The 26,377-nt window shown below is 46.9% G+C and overlaps 1 protein-coding gene across 1 annotated transcript in view; it reads left to right on the top strand.

Moving 5' to 3' along the window:
* The window catches only part of MMS19 (MMS19 cytosolic iron-sulfur assembly component), a 49,768-nt gene extending 23,391 nt beyond the window's left edge, over positions 1-26,377 (top strand). Inside the window, exons 10-31 of the mRNA XM_083149599.1 lie at positions 407-481; positions 1,298-1,375; positions 1,474-1,612; positions 1,710-1,864; positions 3,362-3,437; positions 3,959-4,084; positions 4,524-4,605; positions 4,976-5,073; positions 5,530-5,685; positions 13,114-13,263; positions 13,873-13,972; positions 14,101-14,203; positions 15,342-15,416; positions 17,799-17,925; positions 18,715-18,815; positions 20,365-20,421; positions 22,070-22,256; positions 22,451-22,533; positions 23,436-23,600; positions 23,991-24,050; positions 24,334-24,434; positions 25,455-26,377. Of these exons, the coding sequence (XP_083005725.1) occupies positions 407-481; positions 1,298-1,375; positions 1,474-1,612; positions 1,710-1,864; positions 3,362-3,437; positions 3,959-4,084; positions 4,524-4,605; positions 4,976-5,073; positions 5,530-5,685; positions 13,114-13,263; positions 13,873-13,972; positions 14,101-14,203; positions 15,342-15,416; positions 17,799-17,925; positions 18,715-18,815; positions 20,365-20,421; positions 22,070-22,256; positions 22,451-22,533; positions 23,436-23,600; positions 23,991-24,050; positions 24,334-24,434; positions 25,455-25,482 (2,322 nt within the window). The 3' untranslated portion in view covers positions 25,483-26,377. The remainder of the gene's footprint in view (positions 1-406; positions 482-1,297; positions 1,376-1,473; positions 1,613-1,709; positions 1,865-3,361; positions 3,438-3,958; positions 4,085-4,523; positions 4,606-4,975; positions 5,074-5,529; positions 5,686-13,113; positions 13,264-13,872; positions 13,973-14,100; positions 14,204-15,341; positions 15,417-17,798; positions 17,926-18,714; positions 18,816-20,364; positions 20,422-22,069; positions 22,257-22,450; positions 22,534-23,435; positions 23,601-23,990; positions 24,051-24,333; positions 24,435-25,454) is intronic.

The following is a 26,377-nucleotide window of genomic DNA, read 5'->3' on the forward strand; positions in this document are numbered from 1 at the left end:
TGCCTTTAAGACGACCTCTTTTAAATCCGATCTAATTACCGCCCCTGTGTTAAGCGCGGTAATTGTTGTGACCGTGATCCCCACAGCTGACATTGTAGTCCAGAATAGAGGCAAAAAAATGCACATTTTCTCCTTGAACAAACCATGTTGCAATACAAGGGGTGCAGATTCATTTTTTTTTTAAATGCAGGGTAAATACTGGGTGTTTTTGCATGTAGGTAGTAACAAATACTGTACAGCTTTCACTTTACATGGGAATTAAGACCCGAGGCTGGAGGATACGGCCCTCCCAATGCTAAATCTTCCCTCTCATACAAAGTCCCCCCCACCCCCTCCCATGCTGTGCAAATTTGCTCCTTTGGATTTCTTTGCTCCTACCTGACGTCCCCTGTTCTCTCTCTTGCAGTTCCTGCTTCCGCTGCTGATTGAGAAAATGGATTCCGACGTACAAAGTGCCAAACTGGACTCACTGCAAACCTTGGTGAGGAGGCTCATTATCTACTATCATTGTTTTGAGTTCCCTACTTGGACGCACAAACCATTATCATTATTATATATATGGAGCCAGTGTTTCATGTAGTTCTGTATAGTTAAAGTGAAATCCAGTCAAAATACAGAAGCCAACAGCAGTCAGGTAGCCTAACCCCCCAGCAGCTTAAAACTAACCCTTCTTCCCTGTATCCTATGTAACTCTAACCCCCCCCCAGCAGCCTAACCCTACATCTCCCCCACTAGTACCTCACCCCACTTCTCTGGCCACAGTCTTATTATTCTGGATTCTGGCACCGGCATCCTACTTAATGTCTGGCAATAGATTATAGATTAGATGCAGTTTATCATAATGCAGGATGAATCCCTGCTCGCTGGTCTTGATTAGAAGCCTGTAAAGCCCAAACTATGGCCCTCTAGCTGTTGTGAAACTACAAGTCCCATCATGCCTTGCCCCAGTTTTGCTATTAGGGAATGCTAAAGCTATGGCAAGGCATGCTGGGATGTGTAGTTTCACAACAGCTGGATGGCCACAGTTCGGCCATGCCTGACGAAGAGTGCTTGGGAGGTGTGTGAGCCCTAACAGGCAGCACGATGTTGATACTAACTGTAGATGTTACAAGTCTTTGAAGTGGATTTTATGTGTGTCATGTCCATAGAAATTACATGTAAAAACATGCTCATAGCGTGAATGGCTGCTTAGGGTATGTTTATTCATTATCTTTAATGTACTTGTTTAAGAATAAGACGTCTGTTTAACTCAACCTTTATATTACCATGATTTACCTAACATTTTACCTATATACAGGGTGCCGCGTGTGCAGTATATGAACAGAAGGAGCTGAAGGAGTTCCTGCAGGGCCTATGGTCTTCCCTCCGCAGAGAGGTACTCTCCCCATTACAGTTAGCTCTTGTGTCCAGTGGTTCGATAAGGACATTTCCCAGGGGGCGCTTGTGGCACTAACATTGTCCCCGATATCACAGGTATTCCAGACAGCGAGTGAGAAGATAGAAGCTGAAGGCCTGGCTGCCCTACAGGCTCTCTCTGCCTCTCTGTCCCGCTCTGTGCTAGGTCCGGACTCCGAGGACTTACTGGACACCTTTCTGAACAATATTTTGCAAGGTAGCAGCGCCTGGGTGCTAGTGATGTACAGTCATTGTGTAGTTGTTACCCCGCTAAATACCACACACTCTTACCCACAAGCTCCGTCTTTTCCTAGACTGCAAACATCACCTGTGCGAGCCTGATATGAAATTAGTGTGGCCCAGTGCTAAACTGCTACAGGCTGCTGCTGGTGCCTCCCCCAGGGCGTGTCTGAAGGTGACTGCCAGCGTCCTCCCGCTGCTACTGGAACAGTACAACCAGCACACGCAGGTAAGAGGCTCCGCGATCGTAACTCAACCAAACTGGGATTTACAATTTATTTTTCCCACCTTTTTTTTTTTTTTTCTAAGAACTTTTTTACGCTTGCCACCATAAATTTATAATTTATAGTTACCGTTTAAAAAGCAAAAATAAATATTTTTTTTCACTGTTACGTTTATAGAAAAACTTCTGGCGCAATATTCTGTGACCACAAAAAATTGGAACGCCTTTCAAAGTCCGCACAGGATCGTTCGGAGATCACATCACGCTCTATCTCCATTAACGTAGACTAGTTGGTTATCCGAGGGCTTAGCACAGCTTCTGCTTCTGTTTGGGGCCAATATTTACTACTATCAGGGGCTCATACCCTAATGCTGGCCACACATCAGACCTACTTTCCTCCAACCATCCAACTAGTTGGTTGGGTGGAAAAAAAACCTGGTACTGGATAGGAGCAAATGTAATCTGTAATTAAGTCATTTGTTTCCCAAATCTGTAAATGGACAACAACTGTCCCTCAGAGAATGTGCTGTAGTTTGACCTATTTGGTTCAAACTATTTCACTGAATGTTTTTGTCCATTCTCCTGAGTTTGTGAGCAGATTGCTTATTGGCATTTGCCCCCATACAGTACCAGATTTTCAGTCCAACCAACCAACCAACCAACCAACCAACTAGTTGGATAGTTGGAGGAAAGTTGGTCTGATGTGTGGCCAGCATAAGACAGGGGTTCTCAAACTCGGTCCTCAGGACCCCACACAGTTCAGGATCTACAGGTGGAGCTAATTATTTCACTTGATTCTGTGAGGAGACCTGCAAAACATGCACTGCGTGGGGTTCTGAGGACCGACATTGAGAACCTGTGCCCTAAGAGTCTGGAGTCCCAATGTTTGCTATATCATGCTGCCTATCTGCGATGCAGCCGTTCACAGTACTTGCATCCATCTCAGAACCCGCATGGACCCCAGTCTAGTCCTTCAGTAGATCTGTCTAGTGATAAAGGTTCTCCAAGCAAGTGGTCCTTCTACTATATTGTTACATTCTGAAGTGCTTTGGAGAAATCGTCATTGGACCCATCTGCAGGCAGGAAGTACGATCCTGTTTTCTTAACCCTTTTCCAGCATTTTAGCTTTGTATTAATGGAGGGGAATGGTCATGCTTTGCTGTGTCAGGGCCCTAGAGCAAACGTTTTCTCAGTTCCCTCTTGTCCTGGCTCCACACAACAGATTGTTTCCCCAAAACTAAATTCACTTGTCTCCAGAGGGTCATCCTCTCCCCCTTCCCAACCAGCTCCGACACAACCACCTAATACTGCATGAGCGTGCGAGGGATTGAGCAGCATTTGTTTGCTTTTATCCTCTTCCCTTTTGGCTAATGGGTAAAATATCAAGTACTAATTCCCATTGACCTTTAGTGACTCGCGGCCCTGTATGCTCCTATCAGTGACACCTAATCCAACTACCAAAAGAACCTGTTTATGACCTTTCTTCATTCTGTGTAATCCCAGAGCAGCCATCGTAAAACAATCCTGGAGATGACCTTAGGGTTCCTCAAGCTGCAGAGCTGGTGGCTGCAGGAAGAAGGTAATTTGTGGTGGCGCTGCTGCATTTTGCTGTAGTTCATGTGCTCCTCTGTAGGGGGCGTGCGCTACCAGGCTGTTACCCATAGCTCTGCCAGACCTAAGTTCTGTCCAGCATGTGGGAATAGATTGCATCTATGATGGTGCTTTTAAAAGTGGAATCCGTGGTAGCTGTGAGGCGAGTAGGGGCAATCTGGGGCAAATGCAGCTCCCGTGTTTAGTGCCTGAAGCTATTCAATTAGCAGCCTTTCTCGTGATGTCAGTCCTGCGGCTAACCTGCAGTGACCCATAGATTCCGGGTAAATCCTAAAAAAAAACTAAAAACCATTGTATGTTTATAAATGCATGTATGGAACACGCACACTGCTAAAAAGTATATGTCACACCTATTGTTTTTGGCTTATATAATCTACTGCAGTTTTTAATTAGTCCAGATACACGCCTTATAATTTATTGTTTTAGTTCTGTTAAAGTTGAAGACTCTGTTTGTAACTGTAAGAATTAATGTTCCGCTCTCTTCTGCAGATGGAAACGGCCTGGGTAGCTTCCGAGAAGTCTTGTGCACTATGGTGTTCTCTGCAATAACCGATCCCAGTGCACAGCTCCACCTAGTGGCTGTGAAGGCTATGACCGTGCTAGGCACACAAGAAGGTTTTTATCCCTTTAACCGAGTCTAATCCCTCTGAATCTATGAAGGAGAATGTGTATTGTAGGAAACTATTTTGGTGGGTGGGGGTCGCTCTTCCCCCATGTCTTAAAGTGATGTCAATTATACTTTTTTATACCTTACTGTGCAGAATTATAACTTTTCGACAGTAGGCGGTCGTCTCCCATAGAAACTGTCTTTTTTATAATTCATTTTAGTTTTAAAATGGCTCAGTACATAATAACTGTAAGCCGTTACTGAGGACGACAGTGATCCCGCTCTCTGATTGGTGTATTTATCATTATGTGGGATTATGTCTTCTCTTTATTTCATTGTTTGTAACAAAACGCCACCAGTATATAATATCTGCTTTATTACGATTACATAGTGTTTCATTTGTGTCTGTTTTGCGTTTGCTGGCCTAATATTTCCTCTTTCTGGAAGGTTTCTTGTCGTCCGATGACATTGGTCTAGTCGCTGACCACCTGACTCGGCTCATCGTAGAGGAAGCAGATTCTCAGAGCTGGTAATCTAATCTTTAATGTTATTATGGAGTGTAGTTCATTAAATAAGTTAAATGCCCGACATGTTTTTTTTGTTTTGTTTTTTAAATCAAAGGGTATTCAACATGCCTACCTTCAGCTGCTCTGTAACTACACATCCCAGCATGCTTTGCCGCAGTTTTAACATGCCATAATTGCAAGAATGTGGCAAGGCATGTTGGAATTTGTAGTTCCACATCAGCTGGATGGTTGCATGTTCAATGCCCCTGGTGTAGATTAAGTAATGTAAATTCATTTTGTTTATTGGTGTAATTATGAACAGGATTTCTATTGGCATAACTGGCGAATCGTATCTTGTTACCGAGCTGACTGACTGTACTCTGTTTGTTGCAGCCAGGCCGCAGTTGAAGCCTCCGGTACATTAGCCAGAATCCATCCTGCGGTGTTTATTAGTAGGATGGTGCCTCAGCTGTGTTCAAGGCTACAGACTGGTAAGATGCAATTTGTAGCTAATGTCTTACGTATGCTGCTCGCGGCTGTACTGTTCTGGCAAATGGCCTCCTGGGCTGGTCCTGCCACAGGGAACTCCTAACACTCTATTGAGCAGGCATGCAGAGAGATGGAGTGTGCCGTGAAGCTATGCACTGTGATGTGTGGCACGCACTATACTCTGTATCATGGTGGCAGTTTGCACTGTGCCCAGCTTCACCGAAGGATACAGTTCCACAAGCGAAAGCATGCCTGGGTGGCTCTGCAGTAGCCCTCCTGGGTGCAGCAATGATGCCCTGCATCTGGTGCGGCAGCACCGCTCGCACACACCTAGTGCACTTAAATGCTGGGCTAGATCAAGGGGCCCCAGTCCATCAGTAGCCCATGTGGTCGGTGGGCTGCTAAAATGTTTCCTATGCTTACCTGTAAATGGTATAAGATGTGTTTGCTTCTTACAGAGCCGATGGAAGGTACTGACCGCGCCGGCAATAATGTCCCGGAATATTCCATACGGCAGCGCTGTCTGGAAGCCTTGGCAGCAGTGTCTACGCATCACAGTATCGTTCGAGAAACGGTGCCCATACTACTGAGCTACATCCGGCAAGCGCAGAAAGGTACCTCCAGAATGTGCGTCCGTGGCCCCCACTAACACCGTCATCTCTGAAACGCTTTAGGGACAATTGTTCTCCCAACAAAACTGCTCAGAAATTCTTATTTTTTTTTTTCTTTAAGAAGTATCTTTAAAATTATATTAAAATATATTTAACCACTTGAGTGTTATGCCTGGAAATTTTCTGGGCTCAGCTGCGCTGCCGCAGCGGGCTGTCCCGGAAAATTTCCGTGCATAACACTATGTAGTAGGTGCACGCCAGTGTTGCCTCCAGTGGAGCACCACCTCTGTCGACCCCCTGTCGGTCACCCCCTCCACTCCGGCGATCGTACCCTGGAGCTCCCCTGCCACTTCGCGAGCCGCCTATCGCCATTTACAGCAGTGACGTAGGCGGCAGGCTCGGGGATGTTCAGGGGGACTTGGGAGCGCTCAAGAGTTCAGGCGCCCGATTCCTCCCGAGCCGCCGCGAACATCCCCGTGCCTGCCACCTGTGGTCATTGCTGACTGGCGGCTGAGGCAGCGGTGGCACTGAAGCTCTGGCGTACAAACGCTGGAGCGGAGGTGAGGGGTCCTTCCTCATTCTGTGGTGGGTTTTGCTTGGTATATTTATAAACAAAAAAATATATATATATTTATTTTTCTATCATACCAATGGTGGTCACTGGGACAGTGGGGTGTGGGTGGAGCTTCAGCTACAGGCACCAAGGAGATTATATTTCTTTGAGTGCAGCCCAGGCTCCTCCTCCTCCACGCCCCCTACAGGCTCCAGTTTTTTCTTGGTGCCTCATGGCACAGGATGTCCAAGGAAGGGCTGTGTTCAGCCCTGTGATTATACTTCAATTTCATTTTATTTTTATCTTCTTTTTTTTTTTTTTTTTTACTGGAGCAAGCCTGTGCAATATACCAGGCTGCTCTCCTGGTCCGGGCCGGCTCGCTGACCTTCATGGCCAAGCCTGCCAGCCGTCCCTCTTGGCAACACACCGGGACATGCCGCGGCCGGATCAGGTAAGCTGACTCCTCCGGGCTCTAGCACGCTGGTAGCACGCGGCGCCGGGAACCGTTTTCCCGGTGCAGGGGTCAGGTAAGTGGAGCCTCCTCACCTCCTCAGTAAGGTGCGCTGAGGGAACGTGGCGCCGGGAGGAACTGCTTGCTGTAGCATGCGAGTCACTCTTCCGGCGAGGTGGCACACTTAAGCGGCAATATCGCCGGGAGTTGGTGCGCTCCCGGCGGTCCTGGCAGTGGCACCCGGTCGTTTCCGCGTCCCACTAGACCACCAGGGATTTTCAGCTGAATGGGGATCCAGCAGTCCCTGGGGTTCCAGGAGGGGACGGAGCTTCCCCATTTTCTCCGTCCCAACCCCCCCTGGCGGCTGCCTACTCGGTTTTTCCCGCCAGGGGAGTCTTCTCTCCCCCTCCCCCTCTCAGCATGAGAGATGCTGCTCAGGTGCAAGTCAGAGCGAGCAGAGAGAAGGGCACCCGGCCTCCCCCAGACCTTACAGTCAGGGACCAGGCTTGCATTCCCTGCTACCACACTATCTCAGTGTGTGTACAGGGTTGGTGTGTTGCCTTTACACTTCCTGCTGTATTCTCAGCAGTGTGTGTATATATGTGTGAAACTTTTACCTCAGTATTTGCCTGAGGAGTGAAGTGATAGTTTCTGCACCCTCTGTCACGCTGACCTGGTGTCAGGTTACACTGTTCCCCACCTCACTCCTTTGTGTTGGTGTCGGGTCCTAGAGGCTTTTTACTAATGTAAAAGAAAAAAGCATCTCTGCTGGGCACTTGCAGTCACACAAGCAGACAGATCATCAAACAGTACTGGGTTCAGATCCCAGGATTGGCCCAACCTCACAGCTAAGCAGTGTTGGGCCTGGTTTGTTCTTGGATGAGAGACCACAGTAATACAGATCCTGTAGGTCTCCTACCCAATCTGGGGCGGCATATTAGAGAACAGGCTTCTCAGCAAACGTTCTCCCGCCTACTCGTATGTACAAACTAAAGCACAAAGGCAAATGCCTGATTGCAAGCCACAGGCTTACCTAAGTGTGCTGGTGTACTGTTCTTATACACAGTACGTGCCTATCTGCACAGAATATACCTGTCTGCAAGCCACATGCGTACCTAAGTGTACTGGTATACTGTTCTTATACACAGTATATACCTGTCTGCAAGCCACATGCTTACCTAAGGGTACTAACATACTGTTATACACAGTTCATGCCTGACTGCAAGCCACATGCTTACCTAAGTGTACTGGTATACTGTTCTTATACACAGTATATACCTGTCTTCAAGCCACATGCTTACCTAAGGGTACTAGCATACTGTTATACACAGTTCATGCCTGACTGCAAGCCACATGCTTACCTAAGTGTACGGGTATACTGTTCTTATACACAGTACATGCCTGTCTGCAAGCCAGATGCTTACCTAAGTGTACTGGTATACTGTTCTTATACACAGCACATGCCTGTTTGCAAGCCACACTCTTACCTAAGTGTACTGGCATACTGTTATACACAGTTCATGCCTGACTGCAAGCCACATGCTTATCTTAGTGGGCTGGTAAACTGTTCTTATACACAGTATATACCTGTCAGTCTTACAGTCCTCTGTTCCTCCTCCCCCATATAGGGATGGATAGCATAGGACAGGGGCTTATTAAGCAGTCTGCTTACCCTGCCTGTGCTGCTGTGAATTCTACTGAATATTTGTATAAACATATTCAGCAGCAAAGGGTCAAAAGTTCACTGCTATCCTGTAGTGCACAAGTAATATATGATGTACTGCAGATGAGGTATACTGCTGTCCTAGAGTACACAGAGTATGTGATGTACTATGGCTATGCTAGTCTGCTCTGTTGATTACACAGAGTAATAATTGGGTTGCATTGTGGATTATTTTTTCCTATGTTGCACATAGTAATATATATAAAAGTACATGTCACACATGTGGTATGCTACTTTTTAGTAGGACGATAAACTGCCCATTCCGCAGTTACTCACAAGGGACAGTTGGCCCCTTTGGGTGAGCATTACTAATATATGCTTTGCCAGGATGCAGCGATTCAGTCCCAGCGGTTAGAACTTGGGCAGGCACTTAAGGCCCCTTTGGCTATAATGCTTGGGATGCCTCTATACACTTTTTCCCATCTCCGCTGGGAGCAGCGGAAAAATTCAAGATGGTATTGGGTCTCCCTATAGTGTCTAGTCTGCTATGTGAACATTGGTCCTGCTACCTAAGGTTCGGACATTCCTCCCTAGAGGGAGAAACGTTTACAATAACTGTGCCTTATTGCTGATCTCTCCACCTAGTGGAAGTACAGTATATCCTATTCTAGAGCGTTTGCTTTGGGGTTAGTTTTCAGTCTATCGAATAGACTGGTTCTGATTACCAGGCGTCATGGCCAGGTAATGGGCCACAACTCATACTCAGAGTACCTGGTTCAATGCACATAGTGCATGCGTACTCAGTAGATACAGTCACTCCTGTCAGGGGACACCATTATACTGGTACCTTCCCCTCAACCTGGCACAGTTTTTTATTCTGACCTGTTCCTCGTGAAGAAGCTGGACAGTTCTTACGGCCCATCCGCAACCCGTAGCAGCTTTCAGGATATGGTAGTTTGTAGCGGTTCTTTCATTTTGCGGTCCAAGATCACCATTATCTATTCACGGCCTTGCCTTTGGCACTGTCAACGGACCCGTGAGTTTTTAGCAAGGTCATAGCCATCATGGCAGGGTTCTTGCGACCTATGGCAGTCCATCTATTGCCATATCTGGACAACCTATACTAATCTTAGCATGGTCTCCAGAGACTCTTCACAGACAAACTGACCTTAGACCTGTTTTCAATGCCATGGCTGACTAATAAAGAAGTCCAGCATGGTCCCACCACAAACTATGATTCACCTGGTGGTGCTCTTCCTCTGTGCCCCCCTGAGAGCATTCCTCAAGCATTGCAGAGTATATATTTACCGATGCAGAACGGTCCTGGGGAAGCTGGTATTCTGTTGTGAAATTACAGAATTTTCCAGGCTACACTACACACCTCTGCAACTGGAGATGCTCCGCCATTGGAACCATTCTCCAATAGACCTCGAAACCCCAAAAGTTTCTTCTTTGGTGGTTTTATTCCTCCAATCCTTTGGAAGGGAAGTCAGTTCTCCATTCAAGACTGTACACTTGAAATGACCAATGCGAGTCTTAGAGGTTAGGAAGCGTTCCTCTGTAGCTTCTCCTTGCAGGCTTGGGTGTTTAGAGAATAAGCCAGTCTTCAACATAAACATTATGGAGCTCCTAGCCCTTTTGGGGCGCTGACCTGTGCCCTTCGTCTGGTTCTGTCCGAGACAGAGAGAGACCAGTTGAGCAACACCATGGCAGTGGCGTATATAATTCACCAGGGTGGGACTGGGAGCATGGCCGCCATGAGAGCAGTGCTTCTGATCCTCTACTGGGCAGACCACCATCTTCTTGCACTGTCTGTGGTACACATCCCAGAAGTGGAAAATGGTTTAGCTGAGTTTCTCAGCCAACACATTCAGTCAGGCGAGTGGGCTCTCTACAAGGACAATTTCCAGTTGTTAATAGATCACTGGGGCCTCCCACAGATAGACCTAATGGCCTCGTGATTTAATCGCAGGCTTCAGCATCACAGATCAGCAGTGGTTTTTCTCCTGGCCCCATACTGGCCTCAGAGGGCTTGGTTCATAGACCTCCTCGCCATTTCCGTGGAGCCTCCTCAGCGGCTTCCCTTGAGGTGCTATTGTAGAGTCTGTGCCTGCACCCGGATATTCCCAGGTTGGCTTTACTGGCGTGGCTCTTGACATAGAACTCCTGAGGACTAAGGGTCTTCCTCCTGTGGTGGTCACGACCGTGATCGCGGCAAGAACACCATCCTCATCCCGAATTTATTATCGGGTGTGGCAAACCATTTACCATTGGTGTTCAGTTACGGGATTTGAGCCACAAGACTTCTATTTGTCTCGGTTCGGTCTGGATCTGGCCTTGAGATTAGCCTTCTTCAAGGTACAGGGTTCACCAATTTCCGTCCTCTTTCAAAGCGGGCGAGCCAAAAGGATTCCGACCCAGACCTTTTTTTTTCCAGAAATTGCGTCATATACAGACTTCCTTTGTGCCACCTATCTAGCCTGGGGGCCTGCGATTAGTATTGTCGGCCTTCCAGCGCTCTCCATTGGACCCCCTGGATCCTGTGGTTTCAAGTGGCTCTCTTGGAAAAGTCTTATCACACGTTTCTCCTTATCGGGGTTTTTGTCCTGATAGGGCGTTTCTCTGTATCCGCATGGAGTTCCTACCTAAAGTTATTGCTCGATTTCATATGTATCAGGAAATCGTACTCCCAGCCTTTTCTCCCTCAGAGGACTCTCCAGAACTTTGTTCTTTAACTGTTGTCAGAGCTCTATGGCTCCGTTGGTCGAACTATAGACATCAGCAATTCAAATACTTGTGTTGTTTGATGCGGCCATGCGCATTCAAGTGCTTTGTTTTGTGGTGTATGATGCGGCCTGACGTTATAGCAAACTTGGGCCCGCTGGCGGCGCCTCTCTATCAAACAGACGTATTTGTCTTCGCATATGCCAGTTCCTTGGTCTCTTCAGGCCTATTCTACTCGTGCAGGAGAACCCAGTTGGGTGGCTCGGCAGGAGACATCTGCAGAGCAGCTGTGTCATGTGGCCTCTTGGTCACATACTTTCCTTAGTTTTTACCAATTTGACACGTTCGCCACAGCAGTTTCTGCTTTTGGGTGCCGTGTCCTCAGTGCAGCTCAGGTGCGTTCCCTCCCGTAAAGGGACAGCTTTGGGACGTCCCACTGTCCCAGTGACCACCATTGGTATGATAGAAAAAAGTGGATTTTGGTCCTACCTGTAAAATCCTTTTTTCTGAATCCATGGTGGACACTGGGCGCCCACCCTCACGCACAGTGCTGGCAATAGGGGGGTTCCTTCAGAAACCTTTTTTCCTCCTTCTGGTTGCATGGTTTCCTTTTTCTCTTTCTCTTCCTGTTCCTTTATGGCTAGCTGTTGAACAAACTGAAGCCTGTAGGGGGCGTGGAGGAGGAGGAGCCTGGGCTGCACTCAAAGAAATATAATCTCCTTGGTGCCTGTAGCTGAAGCTCCACCCACACCCCACTGTCCCAGTGTCCACCATGGATTCAGAAAAAAAGGATTTTACAGGTAGGACCAAAATCCACTTTTATTTGGTTTTTTTTGGTACTCTTTACCTAGATGGGCGCCAGCGATTGAAATCGCGGGCGTCGGGGGTAAAAATCGCGGGCATCGCGGGTAAATCGGGATGACCGCGATTTTCCCATAGGGAACAATGTTAAAAAGGCTGATTGACCGCGATTTTACTGTTAAATGCCTCAATGGACCCGATTTGGCCATAGGAATCAATGTTAAATGGGCCACAGAGCCGAAATAGGCACAATTAACCCTTAAATGTCCCCCCCAATTTTTAACGCCACCCCATGATCCACGCCAACCCGAAGCGTGGCGAGCGCAGCGAGCCCGCGAGGGGCGGCGGTACGCGTCCTCCGACCTTTTCATGCCCTACTATCCACTAGGGCGTGAAGTGAGAATAGAATAGTGTGGCGAGCGCAGCGAGCCACAGAGCCCGAAGCGTGGCGAGCGCAGCGAGCCCCGCGAGGGGACGCGGATACCTTCACAGGTAGACGCGTCCCCTCGCGGGCTTCACAGGTGTCGGCGTCGCCACGGACACCTGTGAAGCCCGCGAGGGGACGCGTATAACTGTGAAGGTATCCGCGTCCCCTCGCGGGGCTCGCTGCGCTCGCCACGCTTCGGGCTCGCTGCGCTCGCCACACTATTCTATTCTCACTCCACGCCCTAGTGGATAGTAGGGCATGAAAAGGTCGGAGGACGCGTACCGCCGCCCCTCGCGGGCTCGCTGCGCTCGCCACGCTTTGGGTTGGCGTGGATCGTGGGGTGGCGTTAAAAATTTGGGGGGACATTTAAGGGTTAATGGGCTCTGTGGCCAATTTAACATTGATTCCTATGGCCAAATCGGGTCCATTGAGCCATTTAACAGTAAAATCGGGTCCATCGCGCCTTTTAACATTGATTCCTATGGTAAATCGGAAGCATCGCGTCGCGGGCATCGCGGGTACATTTATGGCCGGCCGCGACGCGACCGACACGATTTCCATGTTTAACATGGGTTTCAATGGGAAATCGCGGGCATCGCGTCGGTCGCGTCGTGGCCAGACATAAATGTACCCGCGATGACCGCGACGGGCGCCCAACTAAGTAAAGAGTACCTTTTTTTTTTTTTTTGCTGCTAAGGGGGTGTTGGAGGGTACTAACAGATTTTAAGACCATAATATTAATATATATTTATATTTTAGAAAACCCCTACCCTGAAATCTAACATATTAATTTTATTTTATTACCACACTAGGTGAAACGGGTGCGGAGGATGTGGTGGCGGTGTGCAGGAGCCTCTATCACGTGGCTTTACAGTGCCAGGAACACTCCCCGTCCCTGTGTTTCTATCAGCAGACGGTGGTGCCCTCTCTGCTGTCCCTGACTGTGCAGGCCGCCACGCAAGGTGATGAACCGCAATTCTAACATTTGTGTGTGTGTGGCATAATCACTTGTTACGTAACCAACTGAGACAATGGGTCCTACAGACCAACCAGTTATTTCACCTATCGACCAGGTTACCGGGTTAAATACCTGCAGCCCTTCTTTTGTGCGTCATAGTCAGTGCCCCTCCCCTGATACCCTACAGAACAAAAAGGAGGGGCGTGTCTCTAGTTCTGCCTGTCTGAGCCATACAGGAGTCCTATATAGCTGGGGGAGTAGGAGGCATTTGTTACTGTGTAAGGAGTGTAGGATTCTAGAGCACCAAATCACTTGTCTGTACTGTGCTAGAACAGAGGAACCAGAATCTTATTGGCTGAGATGGACAAGACATTATTGTTTGTATAACTGTCTCCCAGTGAGTAACCGTGACAACTACCCTCAGGCGCATTGGTCCTGGTATTATACTGTTGTAGTGTAACATAGGTATGCTTATGCAATGAGGACGCATGCCTTGGTAATATGTGACATTATTTCGCATTTCTCTCTACAGTTTTTATTCCTTATTTAATTTCATAGTTACTTGATGAATTTTTAGGTAGACCGGTAGTAAAACGATTGTCCCCTCTCTCAGACAGGGGGACTCTAGCAGAAGATCACGTCCTTCTTAATGATCAGGTTCTGACCGCCATGGTACCAGTGATCAGTGCTGCCACCACACATCTCAGTCTGGAGTGAGTACTGCTGACTCCTGTGTTACGTTACCTGCATGTAACAGTGCACAAAGCTATTATTTATATAGAGCTTTGTAAGCTGACGCGCTCACTATGTAACTCACTGCGCTCCACTGCTCCCCCCTCAGGTCCGCATCGTCCAGCGCCACCCAGATTGTTGGACTGTTCCTGGATGGGGACGTTTCCTTCCTTTCTGCAAACAGTCTCCCTTCCAAGTTCCACCCGTTCCAGGTAATCGTGCTGCTGCTGTGTGTAGCCGCACACCGTCATTGGCTGTCCGTTATACAGCCGGCTCTAGGGGCTCCGGAGCTGGAACATAGGGGAAATATATTACTTTGTATTTGCTGCATAAATAACAATATCTCTGGGCAGAAAGGTCTGTACACTGCTGCTGCAAACAATAATTGGGCAAATCTGTATAAAATAACAAAAGTGAATAAATGAGAACTGCAGTATGCTACTAGACACACATGATGCTACGATAGAATAAGATTCAGGGGTCTAATACTAGGGTGCTATTGGGATATAAGTCTCTAGGACTGTTGGGGCCCTAGTGCGATAGAGGATTGTAAGTATTTTGGACTGGGGCGCTAGTGCGAAGTAGGTCTCTGGGACTGGGGCCCTAGTGGGATGTAGGTCTCTGGGACTGTAGCGCTAGTGCGAAGTAGGTCTCTGGGACTGTGGCGCTAGTGCGAAGTAGGTCTCTGGGACTGGCGCTAGTGCGAAGTAGGTCTCTGGGACTGGGGCGCTAGTGGGATGTAGGTCTCTGGGACAGGTGTTAGTGGGATGTAGGTCTCTGGGACAGGTGTTAGTGGGATGTAGGTCTCTGGGACAGGTGCTAGTGGGATGTAGGTCTCTGGGACAGGTGCTGGTGGGATGTAGGTCTCTGGGACAGGTGCTGGTGGGATGTAGGTCTCTGGGACAGGTGCTGGTGGCATGTAGGTCTCTGGGACAGGTGTTAGTGGGATGTAGATCTCTGGAACAGGTGCTAGTGGGATGTAGGTCTCTGGGACAGGTGCTGGTGGGATGTAGGTCTCTGGGACAGGTGCTGGTGGGCTGTAGGTCTCTGGGACAGGTGTTAGTGGGATGTAGGTCTCTGGGACAGGTGCTAGTGGGCTGTAGGTCTCTGGGACAGGTGCTAGTGGGATGTAGGTCTCTGGGACAGGTGCTGGTGGGATGTAGGTCTCTGGGACAGGTGTTAGTGGGCTGTAGGTCTCTGGGACAGGTGCTAATGGGATGTAGGTCTCTGGGACTTGGGGCTCTATTGATGAGTCTCTTACATCCGATTGTCTCTGCTGTAGAATTTGACAAACATATCACATGGTAAATGTGTGACTAATGCTGAGGATATTTCTCCATCTGATTCCAGGCGGACGGGTCCACAGCCCCTCAGAGCCGACTTGTTGCCCTGCTAATGGCTTTTGTATGCTCCCTGCCAAGAGATGTGAGTATAACAGCATGGGCCTGGGGGAGGGGTCTCTCTGTCTATAACACCGCTATTATGGCATTACTAGATGCAGAATACAATAATACATTGTAATAGTGTTGTGGGGCTAATGCAGAATGGACGCAAGTCGCCGATCGGTGCTCCTGCCCCATCTATAATATGCATGATGTCACATGATTTTCATTATCCAATTGTAAAGCCCAACATTATATGCTGCGCTATATAAGAAACTGCAAATAAATAAAATACATACTCTGTGCACCCTTCCAGCAGCCCTATCTCTGGTTTGTAGAAACCTATAATCTACCTGAGTCTGTCAAAGGTTTGTTATGGTGTAATGGAGGCGCAGAACTTACGAACAACTAAGCCGCTACTTTTTTTGTGTAACTTTCGGGTAACTAGATTTAAGCAATACCCGTGCCGTTTCTCCAATACTTCTGGTGTCTGTTTGAAAATCAAAGAAAAATTAACTTAAAATAAACAACTATTTGAACAATGGGGTTGACTAAGTTCAGCGGCCAGTGAATAGCGCTGGAAGGGAGCTCCTGGAGCTATTCAATTTGGCATGGTGCAATGCCCAACAGAAGGAAACCTGCCTCCTGGGGTGGGAGCACCTAGCTCAGCTGAAAGAGCATGGCGGTGGGGCACTTTAGTCAGAGAGTGCTAGTTCTCGTGACTAAACACATTGCTTAGGTCGTGAGCATTCTCCTCCATCATAACGTGCTGAATTTAATAGCTCCAGGACCTTTTTCACCGGAGCTATAATACTCACTCTGAATTAAATCAACCCAATGTTATTAACTGTGTGATTGCTGTATTAATAAGGACATTTTACAGCGAAGGTTCTGCAAAAGCCAGGAATGAGTTTGAAAAAACTCAGGAGCCCAAGGTGTGCTCCCTAACACCGTGCGATCGAAGTGGGTCCGTCTCCCGAAGGAGACAGGGCCCCGTTTTTCCCCTAACCCCTCTCAACCATAAGGCCGAAGAGGGGAAAATAGGGAACGGTGGGTCCTCTTCGCCGAAGCTTAGAGAGACCCTCATTCCTCAACCCCCGGAAGGGTTAGGACGGTGGGTCCTCCGCACCCGAAGGTTTGGAGAGACCCTCAGTAGACTTCCCTCCGCCTTGCGGCTCGGGGTCGTCCTCGGGGGGCACGAAGCTCTCCCCAAAAGGCGAGAGCTTCGGCACATTGGGGAAATGGAAGGCCCGAAAAGGTCGACCACACTACCCAAAAAAACGTGACAAAACTACAAAAAACAAGGAACGTGAAAAGTGACAAACGTGAGAGGGGGAAGAGAAATAAATAATAAAGATACCCTAGCCAGAAGGCCAGGGTGGGGGTGTGAAAAATTGTCCTACCCCGTCCAAAAGGACGGGGTAAGGACGTGAAGCGCTACCTGAAGGGGAAGTGCGCAGTGCAAGTGCCATATTAGTGCATGGTGATTTTGGGATCACCCGTGCATGTTCGGCAACCCCGAGTTTCCCCGGGGGCACAGTGCAGCCTCGGACTCCAAGCAACCGACCGATCAGCGTCCGACCAAGGTTTCTCTGTTCCCATCGTAGGGCATTTTCCAGCCCCTGGCATGGGAATGGGTACTCCACTGGGCTTTTCGACTGACTCCCTTAGGGGCTGTGACCCCTTCGGAAGAGCAATCTACTCAGTCTCAGTGTTTCTCCGATCCCAAGGTTAAGGTACTAAGCTGGGCCTTTCGCGGTCTCCCCATCAGAGGCTACGAACCTCTGGAACAGGAGCCATCTACTCAGTCCCAGCCTTTCTCCGCTCCTTGGGAATGGATACAGGAATGCCAGACCGCATCCTCTGTTGGCCTTCAGCTAGCTCGGGAACTGCCAAAAGTCCCTGATTCCTGTTCACAGAAAGAACCTTCTTAGTGTGGAGAGTTATAAAGTACCAGCCAATCCGCTCCTAACTGCTATGTTACAGACTGTGTTTGAAAATTGACAAGAGCTGATTGGTAGTTTCCATTGTATCATTCTCCCAAGGCTTAATACATCTGCCCTTTAGCCCTATGTTGGCTTTACTCCTCCCATTCATTTTCTGAAATGCATACCCTATTTCAGTGGTTGTCAAACTCTGTCCTCAGGACCCCATACAGTTCACATTTCCCAGGTCACCCGACACGTGCACTCATTACTCACTGACACATTTTAAAAGATCCACAGGTGGAGCTAATTATTTCACTTGATTCTGTGAGGAGACCTGCAAAACCGTGTGGGGTCCTGAGGACCGAGTTTGAGAACATGTGCACTATTTTATAACTTTCTTCACTTGTGGAATTCTCTGTTTGCCATACTGTGAAACTTACACGGTTGTGAGTTCCACTAGATGAAAGGATAATTTAACAATGTCATTATGACCACAGGTGGAAATTCCACATCTCAGCCGTTTGCTGGAGCAGTTGCTGTCACTGAGCCTGTCTGAGTGCAGCACGTTTGCTTACTCCTCTGCTGCCAAATGCTTTGCCGGCCTAGTAAACAAGTGTCCTCCAGGTTAGTGATTTGTGCAAAGTACCTTTGTGTAATTTTTTTCAATATACAGCAAAATCCTTATACTCCCATAGGAATAATAAACTGGGAAGGCCCTGCCAAGGTTATATACTCAGTTCTTGGTGTGCGGAAAAAAAAATCTTCATTTACGTGTAAAAATGTCCTGTTTGTTACGCCAAAAAGGCAGAGTGGGGAGAATTATGTTTTAAACCACACAATCCTATCATTGTCATGGTAATTCTGTAGTGTTCTCAAAATGGCAAAACCATGTGCACCACAGGTGGGGCAGATGTAACATGTCTAGAGAGAGAGATTTGGGTGAGGTGTGTTCAAACTGAAATCTAAACTGCAGTGTAATAAAAAATAAAGCAGCCAGTATTTACCCTGCACAGAAACAATATAACCCACCCAAATCTATCTCTCCCTGCACATGTTACATCTGCCCCACCTGCAACGCAGCATTGTTTTGTCCATTTTAAGAACCGATCAGGTCTGAATTAGGCCCTATTTGTAAAGCTTTATACAGTAGCTGTGTTACCTCCTACTGAGTGCAGCACAGTCTATTACCAAACAGTAACAGAGGGCACTTCAGGACGTTACCAGTAATACTTGGAGCAGTTCCCCATTTAACTGTATCCCTTGTTTCTCTGATAGTCATCTGGGATCTCTATATGGTACGTGGTCCCTGTGTGAAACCATTGTGGACTCCTATAGTGTTTTACGTGGCTAGCTTCATAATAATGCAGCATACAATGATGGTCTCTCAGCAGAGTGTTGGGTCTCTCCCTGCAGGTGACCAGCTGGATGATATTCTGCAGAAGGCGGCTAACAGGATAGAGCTGGGATTGGCTGACCAGGCCATAAGGACGCAGTCAGTGACGCTGCTCATCTGGGTAAGATTGTAATTACAAAACCTGCCCTCTGCTGCTGTACTTAACATTACTTTGTGGCATGTTTTCTATAAATGTATATTCTGTATTTGGTTTTATCATGGAAATAAAAAAAAAAAAAAAGTGATCTATGGTGAAAGACTTTTGTGTTTTCAGAACTGGACACAGTAGTCTAGATGAGGCCGTACCAATGACCTACAGTATACAGAACTGAACACAGTATTCTAGATGAGACCGAACCAGTGACCTATACAGAACCGGGCACAGTATCTAGATGAGGCCGCACCAATGACTTATACAGAACTGGGCACAGTATCTAGATGAGGCCGCACCAATGACTTATACAGAACTGGACTCTGTACTGTAGATGAGGCCGTACCAGTGACTTATACAGAACTGGACACAGTAGTCTAGATGAGGCCGTACCAGTGACCTATACAGAACTGGGCACAGTATCTAGATGAGGCCGCACCAATGACTTATACAGAACTGGACTCTGTACTGTAGATGAGGCCGTACCAGTGACCTGTACAGAACTGGGCACAGTATCTAGATGAGGCCGCACCAGTGACCTATACAGAACTGGGCACAGTATCTAGATGAGGCCGCACCAGTGACCTATACAGAACTGGGCACAGTATCTAGATGAGGCCGCACCAGTGACCTATACAGAACTGGACACCGTAGTCTAGATGATGCAGTACCAGTGACCTTTACAGAACTGGACACAGTATTCTAGATGAGGCCGTACCAATGACCTACACCAGGGCTGGGCAACACGGTCCTCCAGATGTTGATGAAATACACATCCCAGCATGCCTTGCATCAGTTTCAGCATGGTCACATAGCAAAACTAATGCAAAGCATCCTGGGATGTGTAGTTCATTAACATCTGGAGGGCCGGTGTTGCCCAGCCCTGACCTACACAGTAGTCTAGATCAGGAACATTCTGACCTGCTGAAAAAAACAGTTAGAATTGAAAAGATGGGAACCCCTTCCGACCTATTAATGTCAAACTGCCGTCTTTTCGGCAAAGACGGCAGTTTTGACTTCAATTGAATATATGCCTTAGTTCCCTGAAATAGTGACACCTAGATCCCTCTCCTCCTCAGTAGTTTCCAGTATGGTGCCATTTATACTATATTTAGTCTTGGGCGTTTTTGAGACCTGAGTGCTTAATTTTGCATCTTTTTGGCATTAAATGAATTGCCACGTTCCTGACCATCCCCTCTAGTTTACCTAGATCATACATCATACACCCCTCCTGGTGTGTCTAATCAGGTGGAGGAAGCATCCATTTTTGATTTATGTGATATTTGAGAAGGAGAGCTGTCCCTGCGCTCACCTGCAGCATTGCCACCATTCACTGGAGTCCCAGACAGAGGGTTGACCGCCAGCATCGTCCCGGAATTGCACATGCACAATGCACCAATATGTAAATGACAATTTTTGACACAGAACCCGTTTAAGGTTTTGCTCTTAATAGCAAATCTAAATGGCACCATTGTAACTGTTATTGTTTTGCTCTGACCCAGGTGTCTTCACTTCACAGGTAACCAAAGCTCTGATACTGCGGTACCATCCCCTGAATGGGCAGCTCACTAACAAGGTAACTATGCTATGGAGCTACTAGCAGCACGTGTGATTGTTGTACATGGTGGAATAATCTAGAGCAGCGCTTTCCAAACTTGACACTTGCAGGGGTGCATCAGGTTAGTGAGCTAGGGTCAAATCTAATTATATTTGGTCAAAGTGATTGACAAAACCATTGCTTATTGGCTGCCAATCAAAAACAACTTAGACAATCAGAATCACAACTGTACTTCGCCCAGGGCTATTTTTCAGCAGGCTCCAGCAGGAACTGAGGCCCTTATTCTAGTTCACTCTTTCTGACAAAATATTTCTTAGATGGACAAAACCATGTGCACTGCAGGGGGGCAGGTGTTATTTGTGCAGAGAGAATTAGATTTGGGTGGAGTTTTACACCTGCCTCACCTGCAGTGCACATGGTTTTGTCCATCTAAGAAATATTTTGTCAGAAAGAGTGAACTAGAATAAGGGCCTCAGTTCCTTCTGGAGCCTGCTGAAAAATAGCCCTGACTTCGCCACATACCTGACTCTAAGGATGACAAGTCGGCACAATTAACTTTTTTTTTTTTTTAACGTAATCTTAATCAATATTAAACTTTTTCCCTAGTGATGCCGTGAAAAAAATGCTGATACTCCAGGGCGCCGTGAAAGCGTTTGGTACCCACTGCTATAGAGTCAATAACTGAGCAACAATCAGAATATACTAAGTAATGACTCTCCCAGCTTTAGTTAAACACACAATTATTGATTTTCTGTAGATTCCAAATCCTATTATACTCACAGCCTAATATTTTTTTGGGGCAAAAATTTCATATTAAATCTAATTTGCCAAAGGGGTAAGAAGCAACTTTTAAATATGTCCAGGTTTAGTGTTCCCTCCCTTCTAATGTGGCTACTGATACGATACACTTTAAAAATTGTTATTACCATCTATAACCTAGCAACAAAATGCAGTTTTAGCATCAGTCAGATCAAATATAATATACAGCAATTTATAAACTTCTCTCCCCCACTATATATTAATAAGACCTGCTATATCAGGTACCAGATAAATGAACAATCTCTGAGCCGGATCCTTCAGAATACTCCGTGCTTGTCGCAAGCAACGTTTCTTCTCAGTATCCGCCACCACTGGAAGAGAAGTCCCAACAATCCCCTCAGCTGTCTTACACACTGAACCATCCTGCATCCTGCTACTGTACCGCTCCCATGCCATTCCGTAGCGCAGCTGGTTAAGATACTTTCAATCGCACAGCGATAGAAGTTCTTCAATATATCTATCGATAAGCGGTGTCTTTTTTCGGACTCTGAAGGAAAAAAAGGCATTGATGAGCCTTTTTAGCCAAGCTCCCAATATTCACAGACCAGATCAGTTCATCCAAGATATGTGAGTTCCCAAAAACTTAAAACTAGAGACCCGTTCAACATGAATTTCGTCCGATCTACTGTTATACCGCTTCCCCACCAGTGGAGGCCATGGCTGCAAGTCCAGCCGTATGTTGCTTCTTGCGCTATTGCGATTGCTGTGGTACAGGGCAGCAACATTTCACATCCGCGCACTGATATCCGAAGAAATGGGGGTAGGACCACATCTACTTATGTAGGCGAAGTTGCCTTTGGACATTTATATGATGAGACCTTTTTCCTCTTCTCTGGGCCTTCTGTAGGTGATCGGGTTGTTGTCAGACCGAGAACTTGGACCGATGGCAGCAGACCTGTTCTTTCTCCTGCTCTCCGATTCTCCAGATATCCTGAACAAAACGTGCCACGCCCACATCCGCATCATGTTCCGGCAAAGGTTCTTCACCGAGAATGTCCCCAAACTGGTGCAAGGTTTCAATGCTGCTAAAGGAGGTAACGCTGTGTGGTGTGCGCCACAACATAGAGCAGTCCGTGGTCTTTCTAGAGTCCCTCGGACTTCAAAATAAGCTGTCATTTACCCTCTATTAGATTACATTTTCTTTTTTTGTTTTTTTTAAATGTAATTGTCTTTATGTTTCCAAATGTGTGTTTAATTTAATAAGCTTTTTGTTTTTTTTATGTATTAGACGACAAGCCAAACTACCTGAAATCTTTGTCTCACGTGCTGAACTGTCTGCCAAAGCAAGTTCTTCTGACAGAGCTTCCATCGGTGAGTGCCGCTACCCTTGCTCGTTTATTACATACCGCTCACAGCTGATTAGCCAATCAGGCACTTGCATGGCGCCCAAACTCTTCCTGCCAAGTCATGTTTCCTTTCTGAGATTAGAAAACACATCCATTTCATCAGTACAGGTCGAGTATCCCGTATCCGAATATACGTTATCCGAATTATTCCGAAAACCAAACATTCCAGAAAGTGAAAAAAATTTTTTTTTTTGCTAAAAACTCACTGGGGACATTTGTAACAGCACTACTGGGGACATGATATGTAACTGGCACTATATATGTGCAAGACAATGATTGCTTGGCATTCAAATTCAGTGCTGAGATAGTACACACATTTTGTTTCACGTTTTGAAACCTTGTTTTTTGAACAAATAAAATATATTTGTGTGTATTTTATGTGGTAATAAAATATATTTGTGTGTGTATATTATGTGTTTATACAGCATAAATAAAAGATACTTCAAAATACATCATTGAAATATTAAAATATTCCGAAATACGGAATAATCCGTTATCCAAAATTCTCCTGGTCCCGAGCATTTTGGATAAGGGATACTCAACCTGTACCCATCAGATGGACGTCCCAACTGATGAATGGGTACTTATGTATTATCTGGGCTCCCATGTTAAATGCACCCCATTTTTTCATACCCCTACTATCCAATTATGCATGGAGTTGATTTTATATTGTGTGGCGAGCGCAGAGAGTCACCGTGCCCGAAGCGTGGCGAGCGGACGTGGTCTCATAAGAAAAACGGGAGCCCAGATATTACATAAGTACCGATTAATGTAATACATCGCCCGTATTCTAAAGGACTAGTGCACAGGAACCGCCGCTGCATGTGCTTCACTCACCTGATTCCTCTCCTGTACCTTCCTACCTAGCTGCTATCTCTGCTTCTCGAGGCCTTATCCTGCCCTGACCATGGAGTCCAGCTGTCCACGCTCACCTGCCTTGAGCCTTTACTACTGGATGCAGCGGAAATCCTGAATGTCCACATAGACACCCTCATCACAAAGCTCCTGGGCCTGACGACAAGCCCCGACATGGTAAGCCTGTCCAGATGATGTCCTCTGAGATCTCCTAGGGCATGCGGACTTCCAGCTGCAGTGGAACTACACATCCCAGCATGTCCCAATAGCAGATGTGTGGCATGGCATGCTGGGATGTGTAGTTTCACAACATCTGGAGGGCCAACGTTAGACATGCCTGATCTAGACGCTGTCGGGCACCTTTAGGTGTCTAACTAGACACGTTCGACTGAGCGTGGTCGATCTATACACAGTCAATCTGCTGTACCGTAACCGTTCTCACTAGCTGGTATAAATAAAGTTGCATTTTCTTGTACAGTAGCCCAGCCCACACAGCGGCAGCCTCTGCTGTTGGTTGGTATGTTACTCCCAGGCATTATTTACATGTGTAATCTCTTGTGTTTCCAGGCAGTGCGGATTACAGCTTTGAAGTGTATGCTGGCCCTCACAAAGCTCCCATTGCCTATGGTAACGTCCCTATTATATCCTGTTCTGTTTCATTATCTAATAATGGGGCAGATGTATTAAGCCTTAACAAGAGATAAATGCAAGTGTGATAGACTGATAAACGTCCAACCAATCAGCTCCTTACTAACACAGCCCGTAACATGGCAGTTAGCAGGTGATTGGCTGGACGTTTATCTCTCCTTATCACCCTTGCATTTATCTCTTGTTGAGGCTTAATACATCTGCCCCTCTGTTACCCGCTCTACCATAACTGGATGAGGAACTGAATCGTGTCTCTCCACAGCTCCTGCCTTATAAGCAGCAAGTGATCCGTGCCTTAGCCAAACCGCTGGACGATAAGAAGAGATTAGTCAGGAAAGAAGCCGTGGAGGCGCGTTGCCAATGGTAACTTATACACCTTCTGTATATACGGTATTACAGCTACTCTGTGTAGAGGGTCCAATAAGCCTGCTTAGTGTTATGAACGTCTATCTGATTGTGGAGTTCACTAAAAGCCTGATTCAGGTTTTGTTAGCAAAGCAAAAAAAAATACAACTGCGCAAAGGTTGGGTGACCTATGCAGAGAGATGGCTGCTTTATTTGTACACTGCGATTTAGATTTCAGCTTGAACACACCACAGCCAAATCTAACTCTCTGCATCTGTTACATCTGCCCCACCTGCAGTGCAGCATGGTTTTGCCCAGTTGTGTTTTTTTTTTTTTCCTGCTTTGCTAACAAAGTGACACAGCTCCTCTTTGAGATATAACTCTGCGTAAGGCACAGAGGTGCAGCACCTAAACACGTAGCACAGAAATAGATGTATAGCTGCATTTTGCTTTCTGGGAAGGCAGAATTTTGATTTGGCCTACACGAACAGCCCCCACTGCTTTTGTGTACAACAGCGATATGCTGTCCAGTTGGTCAGATTGGACTGTATCACATATATCGCTCAGTATGCACACTCCCATGGTCACATGATCAAACCTGGCAATATCTCTTCCGACTTTGTGCCTGCCATGCAGTGTGGATGTAAAACCGGATGACACAGGATATGACATTACCTTCATGCCGGTCCCTAGAATGGAGTGGCCTTTAACCCCTTCAGTGGTATGCCTGGGAATTTTCTGTGATTGGCTGTGCTGCTGGCAAGCCCAGAAAATTCCCATGCATGCCACTGATTAATAGGTGTGCACCATCCACACAAGCCGCTCCACCCCTGCCAATCGTGTCCCCCACCACGCATCGCAGTGCCTCCAAGTGGCCGCAAGGGCAGCACCTTTGCGTTATTTCTGGGGAAGAACAAACCTGCCCTGGGAGATTTGTCCAACCCCAGGAAAAACCCACTACTGTAGGGCTTAAGGTTATTCTAGTGTTTAGAGTTTATATCCTGCTTAATTCTGATGGTGTCTGTTTCCCCCCCCTAGGTTCCTGATTGGGAGTGCTGGCAGCTGAGAGAATAGTAGCAAGGAACTCATTTTGCACGGAGACAATCTAACCAGAAAGCCACTAATTTACTGACCTGTAGATCGCCAATGTCCTAACCCTAGTGCCATCTTCATTCGCCCGCGTGTAGTTATTGTACCACGGGCCTCAGGCGGAGGACATGTTCCATCTCTTTACTGCATTCCATAATTACTATTAATTTCAATATTAGGCTGCATCGACCAGCACGGGTTGGTTGGATTGTTTTGCACTTGCACAGTACTGGCACAAGTTTACAGTACGAGATGACCTGGCCTACATAGAAGAAACTAGTCTATAAAATCTATATATATATAATGTATATTGTATAGTAACATGATTTAATGAGTGCCAGCCTTGTGGCCTGGTTTTTACAGCGGAACCTCAAGAACATTTCTTATTTTAGCGCACGCAGCTGGAGATAATTTTGCCGCGCGCTGTAGATCGTCTGGTTACTGGAACGCTCTCTTCAGTGGTAACTAGGAGCAACCTGTTTAAAGTGCAACTGTCGCCTGCTGTAAGGGGCATGTGCCTCTGTGACATGACTTGATCCCAGCATGCCTTGCAACTGTTCTAATGGCAAACGTGTGGTAGGGCAGGCTGGGAAGTGTAGTCCCGCAACAGCTGGCGGTTGCAGGTCAAGGACTACCCCTTTAGAGCTTGCCCCACAAGGCGGCAGAGGTGTTAGGTACAGTTTAAAACAGCAACTTGCTCCTGAATTCTTTTGCACATCTTTTTTTGCAATGTGACCCAGAGATAATATCAATGCTGTTACAGGTTCATCCTGTCAAAACCGATTAGCTGAAACACGAACCTTATGCTCTGGAAGATTTTAACTACTCGCATAATTAATGTTTACATTAAAGCTAGCCGCTTCGTCAAGTAA

The sequence above is a fragment of the Crinia signifera genome, chromosome 6, assembly GCF_055691185.1.
Source record: "Crinia signifera chromosome 6, ASM5569118v1, whole genome shotgun sequence".
Lineage (NCBI taxonomy): Eukaryota > Metazoa > Chordata > Amphibia > Anura > Myobatrachidae > Crinia > Crinia signifera.